Below are 14,513 nucleotides of genomic sequence, written 5' to 3'. Positions count from 1 at the left end.
GGACAGGTAGTGGTCATGCACCACAGGGATATATCTATCAACCCTGAAACATCTTACACACCTTGAATATAACGTGTCCTTTAACTCATGGTTAGGGACCTGAGTATTTCCTGTCAGAAAAAACTCCTGTCTCTACTCATTATGATATTAGAATTTTAGAACACAGGCTACGTTCCATATCCACAGTAGAATGGCTCATACTTCTGCTCAGTACATTTCTTTACTCTGAGGCTTGGAGGCTAAGCAGTATACTAGTTTGGACATTTATGGTAACTGAGCCACTATGTTACAGCATGCAGCCTAAGCACTTATTTCACCCAGTCTCTCTCTCTCCCTCTACCACCTCTCTCCCGCCTCTCTCTCTCTCTCTCTCCCTCTACCACCTCTCTCTCTCTCTCCCTCTACCACCTCTCTCCTACCTCTCGCTCTCCCTCTACCACCTCTCTCCCGCCTCTCTCACTCACGCCTCTCTCTCTCTTCCCCCATCTCTCTCTCTCTCTCTCCCTCTACCACCTCTCTCCCGCCTCTCTTTCTCTCTCTCTCTCTCTCCCTCTACCACCTCTCTCACACCTCTCGCTCTCCCTCTACCACCTCTCTCCCGCCTCTCTCACTCACGCCTCTCTCTCTCTCCCTCCCTCTACTACCTCTCTCCCGCCTCTCTCTCTCTCTCTCTCTCTCTCTCTCTCCCTCTACCACGTCTCTCCCGCCTCTCTCTCTCACGCCTCTCACGCTCTTCCCCCATCTCTTTCTCTCCCTTTCTTTCACTCTATTCTCTCCCCTTCTCTCTCTCGTTCTCTCTCTCTCTGTCTCTGTTTCTCTGTCTCTCTGTGTCTGTCTCTCTGTGTCTGTCTCTCTCTGTCTCTCTCTCTTTCTATCTTTCTCTATCTATCTCTCTCTCTCTCTCTCTCTCTCTCTCTGTCTGTTTCTCTGTCTCTCTGTGTCTGTTTCTCTGTGTCTGTCTGTCTCTCTCTCTCTCTCTCTGTCTCTCTCTCTCTCTCTCTGTCTCTCTCGCTCTCTCTCTGTCTGTCTCTCTCGCTCTCTCTCTGTCTGTCTCTCTCGCTCTCTTTATCTCTCTCTCTCTCTCTCTCTCTCTCTCTCTCTGTGTCTCTCTGTCTCTCTCTCTCTCTCTCTCTCTGTCTCTCTCTCTCTCTCTGTCTGTCTGTCTGTCTGTCTGTCTGTCTGTCTGTCTGTCTGTCTGTCTGTCTGTCTGTCTGTCTGTCTGTCTGTCTGTCTCTCTCTCTCTCTCTCTCTCTCTCTCTCTCTCTGTCTGTTCCAGGATGAGTACTCTATCTTTCCTCAGACCTATTCCATAGATATCAATGGATACATCCTGGTCTACTCTGTCACATCTAATAAAAGGTTAGTCAGATATTTACTTAAATTTTTTTTAAGATGTAGATTGTGCAGTGTGGTCTGCTACAAGGGTGCTCAACCATTGGGTGTGCAGGATTTTACTCCAAGCTGATTCATCTAAACAAGGTCTGGATGAGCAGCTGAATCAGGTGTATTAGAGTAGGTCTGATTCAGGTGTATTAGAGTAGGGCTGAATCAGGTGTATTAGAGTAGGGCTGAATCAGGTGTATTAGAGTAGGGCTGAATCAGGTGTATTAGAGTAGGGCTGAATCAGGTGTATTAGAGTAGGGCTGATTCAGGAGTATTAGAGTAGGGCTGAATCAGGTGTATTAGAGTAGGGCTGATTCAGGAGTATTAGAGTAGGGCTGATTCAGGACTATTAGAGTAGGGCTGAATCAGGTGTATTAGAGTAGGGCTGAATCAGGTGTATTAGAGTAGGGCTGATTCAGGACTATTAGAGTAGGGCTGAATCAGGTGTATTAGAGTAGGGCTGAATCAGGTGTATTAGAGTAGGGCTGAATCAGGTGTATTAGAGTAGGGCTGAATCAGGTGTATTAGAGTAGGGCTGAATCAGGTGTATTAGAGTAGGGCTGATTCAGGTGTATTAGAGTAGGGCTGAATCAGGTGTATTAGAGTAGGGCTGAATCAGGTGTATTAGAGTAGGGCTGAATCAGGTGTATTAGAGTAGGGCTGAATCAGGTGTATTAGAGTAGGGCTGAATCAGGTGTATTAGAGTAGGGCTGATTCAGGAGTATTAGAGTAGGGCTGGATAAGCAGGATGTATAATAGTATGTCTGGCAGTCTGTCGTACAGTATGTCTGACAGTATGTCTGGCAGTGTGTTTGGCAGTCTGTCGTACAGTATGTCTGACAGTATGTCTGGCAGTGTGTTTGGCAGTCTGTCGTACAGTATGTCTGGCAGTGTGTTTGGCAGTGTGTATAGCAGTATGTCTGGCAGTGTGTTTGGCAGTGTGTATAGCAGTATGTCTGGCAGTGTGTTTGGCAGTGTGTATGGCAGTATGTCTGGCAGTGTGTATGGCAGTATGTCTGGCAGTGTGTATGGCAGTATGTCTGGCAGTATGTCTAGCAGTGTGTAGTACAGTATGTATGACAGTCTGTAGTACAGTATGTATGACAGTATGTATTTCAGTATGTAGTACAGTATGTAGTACTGTATGTTTGTAAGTATGTATGACAGTCTGTAGTACAGTATGTATGACAGTATGTAGTACAGTATGTAGTACAGTATGTAGTACTGTATGTATGTAAGTATGTATGACATTATGTTGTACAGTATGTTTTTCAGTATGTAGTACAGTATGTATGTCAGTATGTCATCTGCTGTTTTTCTCTCTTCTCTTCCAGTATCTATAACAGTATCTATAACAGTATGTGTGACAGTATTAATGACAGTATCTATAACAGTATCTATGACATATTGTTTTTCTTCTCTTCCAGTTTTGAAGTAGTTCAGGTTATTCATGAAAAACTTCTGGATATGGTGGGGAAAGCTCAGTGAGTATCTACTGTAACCTGACGTGTGTGTATATATATATATATTTTTTTACAATTATTTAACTAGGCAAGTCAGTTAAGAACAAATTCTTATTTGCAATGACGGCCCAGTAACAGTGGGTTAACTGCCTTGTTCAGGGGCAGAACTACAGATTTGTTCCTTGTCAACTCGGAGATTCGATCTAGCAACCTTTCGGTTACTGACCCAACGCTCTAACCACTAGGCTACCTAGCGCCTCTACACTCTAACCACTAGGCTACCTACCGCCTCTACACTCTAACCGCTAGGCTACTATAACCTGACAGTATATTAACCCTCTACTATAACCTGACTGTGTCTGTCATTTTTGGAATATGGGATACATGTAATACAACATATGTTTCTCTACAGAGTACCTATTATATTGGTGGGGAATAAGAATGACCTGCACATGGAACGGTATGACGCACACACACACACACACACACACACGCACGCACACACACACACACACACACACACACTGTGGTGTCAGATTGGTGTGCTATGTTTTGTGTGTCCCAGGGTGATCAGCTGTGAGGAAGGGAAGGCCCTAGCAGACTCCTGGAATGCTGCCTTCATGGAGTCCTCAGCTAAGGAGAACCAGGTGAGACACTACCCGATCTACTGGCCCCAGATCATATCACACGCACACACACACACACACTCACGCAAGTCAAAGGAGCTGATTGTGGACTACAGGAAACGGAGGGCCGAGCACGCCCCCATTCACATAGACAGGGTTGTAGGTGGAGCTGAGCCACGCCCCCATCCACATAGACAGGGTTGTAGGTGGAGCTGAGCCACGCCCCCATTCACATAGACAGGGTTGTAGGTGGAGCTGAGCCACGCCCCCATCCACATTGACAAGGTTGTAGGTGGAGCTGAGCCACGCCCCCATTCACATAGACAGGGTTGTAGGTGGAGCTGAGCCACGCCCCCATTCACATAGACAGGGTTGTAGGTGGAGCTGAGCCACACCCCCATTCACATAGACAGGGTTGTAGGTGGAGCTGAGCCACGCCCCCATTCACATAGACAGGGTTGTAGGTGGAGCTGAGCCACGCCCCCATTCACATAGACAGGGTTGTAGGTGGAGCTGAGCCACGCCCCCATTCACATAGACAGGGTTGTAGGTGGAGCTGAGCCACGCCCCCATTCACATAGACAGGGTTGTAGGTGGAGCGGTTCGAGAGCTTTGAATTCCTCGGTGTCCACATCACCAAGAACTTAACACAGTCCTCTCACACTCGACAGCACGTCTTCCCCCTGCTACCACATGTTACCACATGCTATCGCAGTTCTTTCTGGAAAATCATCCATTTTGTCCTCTTTTCTGTAATCGTTGTGTCCTGTCGTGACGTTGTATTGGTTAACGCTGCGTCCTGTCGTGACGTTGTATTGGTTAACGTTGCATCCTGTCGTGACGTTGTATTGGTTAACGTTGCATCCTGTCGTGACGTTGTATTGGTTAACGTCCTGTCGTGACGTTGTATTGGTTAACGCTGCGTCCTGTCGTGACGTTGTATTGGTTAACGCTGCGTCCTGTCGTGACGTTGTAAATCATGAGAGCAAACCACACACACAAGTCAGAGTTAGTTATCACAAAGTCCATCTTTAATTATATGAGCTCTATCACAACCCTGTGACTCTCAGATCGATTCAGTGTCTATCAATAAATTCTCTGAGAGTCCCTTACACTTTGCAACTAGATCCTTTAATAGCAAAAAACACACATAGTCAGACAGCATAGACATAATAAATCGTTCAGCTTTGTCTCCTAAACTATGTTATTTTCTCAAACTCAGAACCATAAACAAATCCTCCATATCAACAGGCATATATCAAATCCATCCTATCTTGACAAGATCACAGAGACACACTGACTGGCACACAGACATTGTGGAGCCAAGAGATACACGCTTCACCTCTCCCCTCTCTCCGGCCCAAGCAACTTAGTCTTGACATAGAACAGATACTGCAACCCCGCCACAGTATTATACAAAAATAACATTCTGATGAGAAGTAACTTACAAACATATGATGAATATAAAACATCTTACCTACAGTGCCTTGCGAAAGTATTCGGCCCCCTTGAACTTTGCGACCTTTTGCCACATTTCAGGCTTCAAACATAAAGATATAAAACTGTATTTTTTTGTGAAGAATCAACAACAAGTGGGACACAATCATGAAGTGGAACGGCATTTATTGGATATTTCAAACTTTTTTAACAAATCAAAAACTGAAAAATTGGGCGTGCAAAATTATTCAGCCCCCTTAAGTTAATACTTTGTAGCGCCACCTTTTGCTGCGATTACAGCTGTAAGTCGCTTGGGGTATGTCTCTATCAGTTTTTCACATCGAGAGACTGACATTTTTTCCCATTCCTCCTTGCAAAACAGCTCGAGCTCAGTGAGGTTGGATGGAGAGCATTTGTGAACAGCAGTTTTCAGTTCTTTCCACAGATTCTCGATTGGATTCAGGTCTGGACTTTGACTTGGCCATTCTAACACCTGGATATGTTTATTTTTGAACCATTCCATTGTAGATTTTGCTTTATGTTTTGGATCATTGTCTTGTTGGAAGACAAATCTCTGTCCCAGTCTCAGGTCTTTTGCAGACTCCATCAGGTTTTCTTCCAGAATGGTCCTGTATTTGGCTCCATCCATCTTCCCATCAATTTTAACCATCTTCCCTGTCCCTGCTGAAGAAAAGCAGGCCCAAACCATGATGCTGCCACCACCATGTTTGACAGTGGGGATGGTGTGTTCACGGTGATGAGCTGTGTTGCTTTTACGCCAAACATAACGTTTTGCATTGTTGCCAAAAAGTTCCATTTTGGTTTCATCTGACCAGAGCACCTTCTTCCACATGTTTGGTGTGTCTCCCAGGTGGCTTGTGGCAAACTTTAAACAACACTTTTTATGGATATCTTTAAGAAATGGCTTTCTTCTTGCCACTCTTCCATAAAGGCCAGATTTGTGCAATATACGACTGATTGTTGTCCTATGGACAGAGTCTCCCACCTCAGCTGTAGATCTCTGCAGTTCATCCAGAGTGATCATGGGCCTCTTGGCTGCATCTCTGATCAGTCTTCTCCTTGTATGAGCTGAAAGTTTAGAGGGACGGCCAGGTCTTGGTAGATTTGCAGTGGTCTGATACTCCTTCCATTTCAATATTATCGCTTGCACAGTGCTCCTTGGGATGTTTAAAGCTTGGGAAATCTTTTTGGATCCAAATCCGGCTTTAAACTTCTTCACAACAGTATCTCGGACCTGCCTGGTGTGTTCCTTGTTCTTCATGATGCTCTCTGCGCTTTTAACGGACCTCTGAGACTATCACAGTGCAGGTGCATTTATACGGAGACTTGATTACACACAGGTGGATTGTATTTATCATCATTAGCCATTTAGGTCAACATTGGATCATTCAGAGATCATCACTGAACTTCTGGAGAGAGTTTGCTGCACTGAAAGTAAAGGGGCTGAATAATTTTGCACACCCAATTTTTCAGTTTTTGATTTGTTGAAAAATATCCAATAAATGTCGTTCCACTTCATGATTGTGTCCCACTTGTTGTTGATTCTTCACAAAAAAATACAGTTTTATATCTTTATGTTTGAAGCCTGAAATGTGGCAAAAGGTCGCAAAGTTCAAGGGGGCCGAATACTTTCGCAAGGCACTGTATGTTACCAACCAATTCTGATTATTCCCCAACACAAGTTGCCTCTATTAGTCTCATAATCTGAATGTCGTATATAGCCCTTGAGTCTGCACGGACCCGGGTCCCACTAATGAATTAGTACCACACCAATCTTAATTGAATATTTATTTACTAAAAAGCTAAAATGATTTGGGTGAATTTGTCAGCTATGCTATTCTAACCCTAGCCTTGCCTCAAACCGCCGCCCTCGTGGGTCAGAATATATAATGATGTAATTACGTGGGAGTCGATCTCCGGGGATTCTCTGCGTGGACCGTTCCGCTGTTCGATGACGCACTTCTCCTGCACCTCCTTGTTCGTCCTCACGGTGTCCGTATCCTTTGTGGCTTAGGAGTCTGTTACCTCACCCCTTTCTCTGGAAGGGGTCTTCTGAGGACAGACAACTCTGTAGCTCAGAGCTCACAGCATAGGAATGAAACCCCTTTAGATACCACGATTCAATGGGAGATGGAGGCTAGTTGGTTCGACTTGAATTCACCCGCTTAGACACAGCTACTCATCCGTAGCTTGGATAGAAAAGGATTTCTTTGTCCTCAAACTTGCGTTGCGTTCTGGGTTGTTTGACTTTTCAGACCCTGCTGCAGCTGGGATCACGTAGTCTTGGTTGTAAATTCTATACTCACAGGTTTTATACCCTTGGGTCAGAAGTGGGCGTAAACGCCTTTAGGGCAATTCTCTGGACGTACCAAGTTAATGATGCAAGGGTTAGGTTTTTCTCAAATCCCATTTTAGACAACTAACTTAACATTTAAACTTAAACCAAATGCATGCTTTTCAACCGTTTGCTGCCTGCACCCGCACGCCCGACTAGCATCACCACCCTGGATGGTTCCGACCTAGAATATGTGGACATCTATAAGTACGTGCTCCAGCAGGTGTATCTCACTGATCATCCCTAAAGCCAACACCTCATTTGGCCGCCTTTCGTTCCAGTACTCTGCTGCCTGTGACTGGAACGAATTGCAAAAATCGCTGAAGTTGGAGACTTTTATCTCCCTCACCAACTTCAAACATCTGCTATCTGAGCAGCTAACCGATTCCTGCAGCTGTACATTGTCTATCGGTAAATAGCCCACCCAATTTTACCTACCTCATCCCCATACTGTTTTTATTTATTTACTTTTCTGCTCTTTTGCACACCAATATCTCTACCTGTACATGACCATCTGATCATTTATCACTCCAGTGTTAATCTGCAAAATTGTAATTATTCGCCTACCTTCTCATGCCTTTTGCACACAATGTATATAGACTCCCCTTTTTTTTCTACTGTATTATTGACTTGTTTATTGTTTACTCCATGTGTAACTCTGTGTTGTCTGTTCACACTGCTATGCTTTATCTTGGCCAGGTCGCAGTTGCAAATGAGAGTTTGTTCTCAACTAGCCTCCCTGGTTAAATAAAGGTGTTCTCAACTGGCCTACCTGGTTAAATAAAGGTGTTCTCAACTAGCCTACCTGGTTAAATAAAGGTGTTCTCAACTGGCCTACCTGGTTAAATAAAGGTGTTCTCAACTGGCCTACCTGGTTAAATAAAGGTGTTCTCAACTGGCCTACCTGGTTAAATAAAGGTGTTCTCAACTGGCCTACCTGGTTAAATAAAGGTGTTCTCAACTGGCCTACCTGGTTAAATAAAGGTGTTCTCAACTGGCCTACCTGGTTAAATAAAGGTGTTCTCAACTAGCCTACCTGGTTAAATAAAGGTGTTGTCAACTGGCCTACCTGGTTAAATAAAGGTGTTCTCAACTAGCCTACCTGGTTAAATAAAGGTGTTCTCAACTGGCCTACCTGGTTAAATAAAGGTGTTCTCAACTGGCCTACCTGGTTAAATAAAGGTGTTCTCAACTGGCCTACCTGGTTAAATAAAGGTGTTCTCAACTGGCCTACCTGGTTAAATAAAGGTGTTCTCAACTGGCCTACCTGGTTAAATAAAGGTGTTCTCAACTGGCCTACCTGGTTAAATAAAGGTGTTCTCAACTGGCCTACCTGGTTAAATAAAGGTGTTCTCAACTGGCCTACCTGGTTAAATAAAGGTGTTCTCAACTAGCCTACCTGGTTAAATAAAGGTGTTCTCAACTAGCCTACCTGGTTAAATAAAGGTGAAATAAAATAAATACAAATAAAAATGTCATCTTCCCCAAAACATTCTCTTTGATTTGGACATTTTCCACACAACGTACAATGTGTAAACATCAAACATATACTAGGAAAACCCTTGATGTTACAATGTTTTCGTAATAACGTCATCTATTAACCTTTTTAATAACAAAACAAAAATGACATACATTTTCATATTCCACCTATCGTCATGACCACCATTGTGGCTGACGGAAACCATTGTTCCAAAGTCCCTTTATTTCATGTTTAATGTTCTGAGGCTGGGTCTCCATAGTAACAGGACAAAAGGAATTTGTCTGTGGCCTAAGACTTACCAGGGGTGTGAGGGGCCATAAAACCCCCACGTCTTCAGACCCACAGCTCTCTCCTCTTGTGGTTGAGGGATAATCTGTAGGGTTGGGGTCTCTTGTAATCTGACCTGATCAAGAGAGTCGTGACAGTCCCCAAAATCATCAGTCCATTTAGGTATATATGGCTAATATACCACGGCTAAGGGCTGTTCTTATGCATGATGCGACGCGGAGTGCCTGGATACAGTCGTTAGCCGTGGTATATTGGCCATATATCTCAAACCCCAGAGGTGCCTTATTGCCATTATAAACTGGTTACCAACGTAATTAGAGCAGGAAAACTAAACCTTTTGTCATACCCGTGGTTATACGGTCTGATACACCGTGGTTTTCAGTTCATCAGAATTCAGGGCTCAACCCACTCAGTTTATAATATATATTAAAGTATTAAAATAGCTGTACAGTTTTATTCTATTCTATTATATGTTTCCTGTCTCAGACCGTGGTGTTTCGATAGATAACAAAGTCATCTGGTCTAAAATATTCTGCTGGGCTACTCTAACTTTATTGTATTTCTCCTGTCTCAGATGGCAGTTGTGTTTTAAAAGATTACAAAACTAGTCTTCTATTCCATTTTATTCTGGGTTCTAGTGGATTCTACTCTGACTCTATTCCATTCTATTCTGAGTTCTAGTGGATTCTACTCTGACTCTATTCCATTATATTCTGGGTTCTAGTGGATTCTACTCTGACTCTATTCCATTCTATTCTGGGTTCTAGTGGATTCTACTCTGACTCTATTCTATTCCCCGTCTCAGACGGCAGTGGAGGTGTTCAAGACCATGATCCTGGAGGCGGAGAAGCTGAAAGGCGGCGTCCAACCAGGGAAGACTTCCTGCTCCCTCATGTAGAGCTGCCAAACAATCAAACACAGAATAGGACACTGCACTGGGATATCCCGTTACTTGAAGGCTTCCTGCCAGTTCCAACTACTACTTCTCAACTGTCATCAACTGTCATCAGTTGTCATCAACTGTTTATTTACCTATATTTTTGTTTCTGTATGTCTGTATTGTTTTCCCATTTGTTATGAAAGGTTGAGTGACTGTTTTCTGTCATACTGTACATTTCCCACAATCCACCTCTCAACTGTTTTGACCTCAGCCCTGATGCAAAACTGAGGCCCTGACAAGAAATTACCACTAGCTCCAAGAACAGTCTCTCCAACCCTGTTCTTGGAGCGATACCCTTCTGTAGGTTTTAACTTCAACCCTGTTCCTGGAGAGCTACCCTCCTGTAGGTTTTAACTCCAACCCTGTTCCTGGAGCGATACCCTCCGGTAGGTTTTAACTCCAACCCTGTTCCTGGAGAGCTACCCTCCTGTAGGTTTTAACTCCAACCCTGTTCCTGGAGCGATACCCTCCGGTAGGTTTTAACTCCAACCCTGTTCCTGGAGAGTTACCCTCCGTTAGGTTTTAACACCAACCCTGTTCCTGGAGCGATACCCTCCGTTAGGTTTTAACTCCAACCCTGTTCCTGGAACGATACCCTCCGTTAGGTTTTAATTCCAACCCTGTTCCTGGAGCGATACCCTCCGTTAGGTTTTAACTCCAACCCTGTTCCTGGAGCGATACCCTCCGTTAGGTTTTAACTCTAACCCTGTTCCTGGAGAGTTACCCTCCTGTAGGTTTTAACTCCAACCCTGTTCCTGGAGAGTTACCCTCTGTAGGTTTTAACTCCAACCCTGTTCCTGGAGCGATACCCTACTTAACCATAATCTAGCGGTTCTGATTCCAATAATTAGCTGGTTGATGAGATGAATCAGATTAGTTACAACTGGGGTTAGAGTCAAAACCTACAGGATGGTTGGCATTAAAACCTACAGGATGGTTAGCATTAAAACCTACAGGGGGGTTAGCATTAAGGAGGGTTGGCATTAAAACCTACAGGAGGGTTAGCATTAAAACCTACAGGAGGGTTAGCATTAAGGACGGTTGGCATTAAAACCTACAGGAGGGTTGGCATTAAAACCTACAGGAGGGTTGGCATTAAAACCTACAGGAGGGTTAGCATTAAAACCTACAGGGGGGTTAGCATTAAGGAGGGTTGGCATTAAAACCTACAGGAGGGTTAGCATTAAGGACGGTTGGCATTAAAACCTACAGGAGGGTTGGCATTAAAACCTACAGGAGGGTTGGCATTAAAACCTACAGGATGGTTGGCATTAAAACCTACAGGAGGGTTGGCATTAAAACCTACAGGAGGGCTCCTGCACAGGTTCCATTCTGGTCTCATGGTGGAAGGTGACTATGTGAGTTCATAGATAATTTAATGTGATTTGATTTGACATTGAACCTCCTCATATGAGACATGACATGAAGACAAACATTTTCTTGTATTGAAATATGTTTTTATTTTATTTTTTATTTCCTCAGTGATTACTTTCTCCTTACACAGCTTTCTTCCATTGTTATTGTCATTGCCACACCACTGATTCTTACAGGAAATTGTTCAATTGTTCAATCCCAACTTCCTCAAGTCAAACTTTCACTTAGAGCCCGGTTCAATCTGATCCGCTTCAGCCGACGTCCGAATACCTGACGTTTTGACGTTGTTGGTGAAACTGCGTTAGAGCTGTCAAATTCACAAGCGCCTTTCGTCATTACACCTAGCTGTACGTTTTAACTAGGACTCCTCCTCACCAAGCTAGACTCCAGTAGAGTCTGGAAGCTATAGTGACCTTCGATTGGTCAAGCGTCCAGCGATGTTGCAGAGTATTTGCATAAAGTTCATTGGTCCGGCCCTCTCCCATGCTCGCACCACTCAACGGTCCCCCCGCCCACTTTGATTCTCTTCCAATTGGAAATCAATGGTTTCAGTTTCATCACCCACATCATCTTCAGTTAATGGCCTGTTTATACTAGGAAGTGGAATCGCACGGTGAAACATCAGAAGCCGTTCACTTTCAATGGAAGGAAAGCAAGAGAAGCGGCGAGGGACCGAGCATGGGAAAGGGCGGGACTAAAGTTGGGGAAAGCTGAACTTTATTCAAATCCTCCACGATATTGTGACGTAAGTGACCAATCGAAGCTCACCATAGCTTCCAACCCTTAATGGGTTGGCTGACAATGGCTGTTGATACCAGTGGAGGCTGGTGGGAGGAGCCTATAGGAGGACAGGCTCATTGAAATGGCTGGAGTGGAATCAATGGAACGGTATCAAACATATGGAAACCACGTGTTTGACTCCATTCCATTGATTCCATTCCACTCCAGCCATAACAATAAGCCTGTCCTCCTATAGCTCCTCCCACCAGCCTCCACTGGTCGATATGTAGCATTACCTAGCTTGCTTTTGGCTGAATGTAGTCACATTAAGAGAAATTCCAACGCAGCCTTGTTGACCAATAGGAACACTGGAATGTGAGATGTAATCTACACCTCCATTAGGAACACTGGAATGTGAGATGTAATCTACACCTCCAATAGGAACACTGGAATGTGAGATGGAATCTACACCTCCATTAGGAACACTGGAATGTGAGATGTAATCTACACCTTCATTAGGAACACTGGAATGTGAGATGTAATCTACACCTCCATTAGGAACACTGGAATGTGAGATGTAATCTACACCTCCATTAGGAACACTGGAATGTGATATGTAATCTACACCTCCATTAGGAACACTGGAATGTGAGATGTAATCTACACCTCCAATAGGAACACTGGAATGTGAGATGTAATCTACACCTCCATTAGGAACACTGGAATGTGAGATGTAATCTACACCTCCATTAGGAACACTGGAATGTGAGATGTAATCTACACCTCCATTAGGAACACTGGAATGTGAGATGTAATCTACACCTCCATTAGGAACACTGGAATGTGAGATGTAATCTAAACATCCAATAGGAACACTGGAATGTGAGATGTAATCTAAACATCCAATAGGAACACTGGAATGTGTGATGTAATCTACACCTCCATTAGGAACACTGGAATGTGAGATGTAATCTACACCTCCATTAGGAACACTGGAATGTGAGATGTAATCTACACCTCCAATAGGAACACTGGAATGTGAGATGTAATCTACACCTTCATTAGAAACACTGGAATGTGAGATGTAATCTACACCTCCATCAGGAACACTGGAATGTGAGATGTAATCTACACCTCCATTAGGAACACTGGAATGTGAGATGTAATCTACACCTCCATTAGGAACACTGGAATGTGAGATGTAATCTACACCTCCATTAGGAACACTGGAATGTGAGATGTAATCTAAACATCCAATAGGAACACTGGAATGTGAGATGTAATCTACACCTCCGTTAGGAACACTGGAATGTGAGATGTAATCTACACCTCCATTAGGAACACTGGAATGTGAGATGTAATCTAAACATCCAATAGGAACACTGGAATGTGAGGTGTAATCTACACCTCCAATAGGAACACTGGAATGTGAGATGTAATCTACACCTCCATTAGGAACACTGGAATGTGAGATGTAATCTACACCTCCAATAGGAACACTGGAATGTGAGATGTAATCTACACCTCCAATAGGAACACTGGGATGTGAGATGTAATCTACACCTCCATTAGGAACACTGGAATGTGAGATGTAATCTAAACATCCAATAGGAGGATAGAAATCCTCATTATTCTGTTTTTAACTATTTTTGATTTAATCATCATTATTTCTATTATAGCCAACACTTTCTCCTTCTGAACTCTTTCTGGCTTTGTGACAATGATCGCAAGAGCAGCTGCTCACCGATTTTCACGGTTCCAACTCAGTTCCACCTCCGACATCTCCGAAACATCAGCTACGCTGGTGTCGTCTGTCGCCGTTTTAACGCCTGATCTGATTGAATCTAGGCCTCAGTCTCCCATTGACATCAACGCATGACTAAGTGGAAATTCAACTGAAGTGGAAGTTAGGATTGGCTCTTGAGACACGTCTTCTGATTCCTTAGAGATGTTCCTGTCTCCAATACACAGCTCTTTATTTTTAGACTTCAGCAACCCCCCCCCCCCCCAGCACCCCCAAAAAATCTACATCCCATTTTCTAATGTTTAAAAATGTTGTACAAATGTTTTTTTTTTCCATTGTAGTCATTAAAGTGTACAGTTACGATGTATTTCAGCAGTGTACGTTGTATCATTCCAATAATGATGATTCGTAATCTTTGATTCAGATTCAATCATTTTACAAAATAGATTTAGCCTACCCAAAACATTTAAGCTCAAAGCAACAAAAGCGTTTTCAAAGTTTGGTTTATTTTAAGTCAAATAATTGTTGATAAATTAGAATGTTGATGTGATTGTAGGATCCCACTGGGCACACACATTAATTCAATGTTTACTCCACGTTGGTTCAACGTTATTTCATTGAAATTACGTGGAAACCACGTTGATTCAACCAATGCTGACACACAGCAGAAAGACTGTCTGTTACAGCAGACAGTCTCAGAGT

General features: G+C 43.5%; 1 protein-coding gene across 1 annotated transcript in view; it reads left to right on the top strand.

Annotated features, from left to right (window-relative positions):
• The window catches only part of LOC118944870 (GTP-binding protein Rheb), a 21,134-nt gene extending 6,956 nt beyond the window's left edge, over positions 1 to 14,178 (top strand). Inside the window, exons 3-8 of the mRNA XM_036966895.2 lie at positions 1 to 6; positions 1,277 to 1,359; positions 2,811 to 2,867; positions 3,259 to 3,306; positions 3,412 to 3,493; positions 9,839 to 14,178. The exon at positions 1 to 6 is cut by the window's left edge and continues 62 nt beyond it. Of these exons, the coding sequence (XP_036822790.1) occupies positions 1 to 6; positions 1,277 to 1,359; positions 2,811 to 2,867; positions 3,259 to 3,306; positions 3,412 to 3,493; positions 9,839 to 9,931 (369 nt within the window). The 3' untranslated portion in view covers positions 9,932 to 14,178. The remainder of the gene's footprint in view (positions 7 to 1,276; positions 1,360 to 2,810; positions 2,868 to 3,258; positions 3,307 to 3,411; positions 3,494 to 9,838) is intronic.
• Positions 14,179 to 14,513: the final 335 nt, after the last annotated feature.

The sequence above is a fragment of the Oncorhynchus mykiss genome, chromosome 28 (assembly GCF_057628025.1).
Source record: "Oncorhynchus mykiss isolate SJ-2025 chromosome 28, ASM5762802v1, whole genome shotgun sequence".
NCBI lineage: Eukaryota > Metazoa > Chordata > Actinopteri > Salmoniformes > Salmonidae > Oncorhynchus > Oncorhynchus mykiss.
Note: the sequence above shows the minus strand (reverse complement) of the source record. Positions and strands in the feature narration are given on the sequence as shown.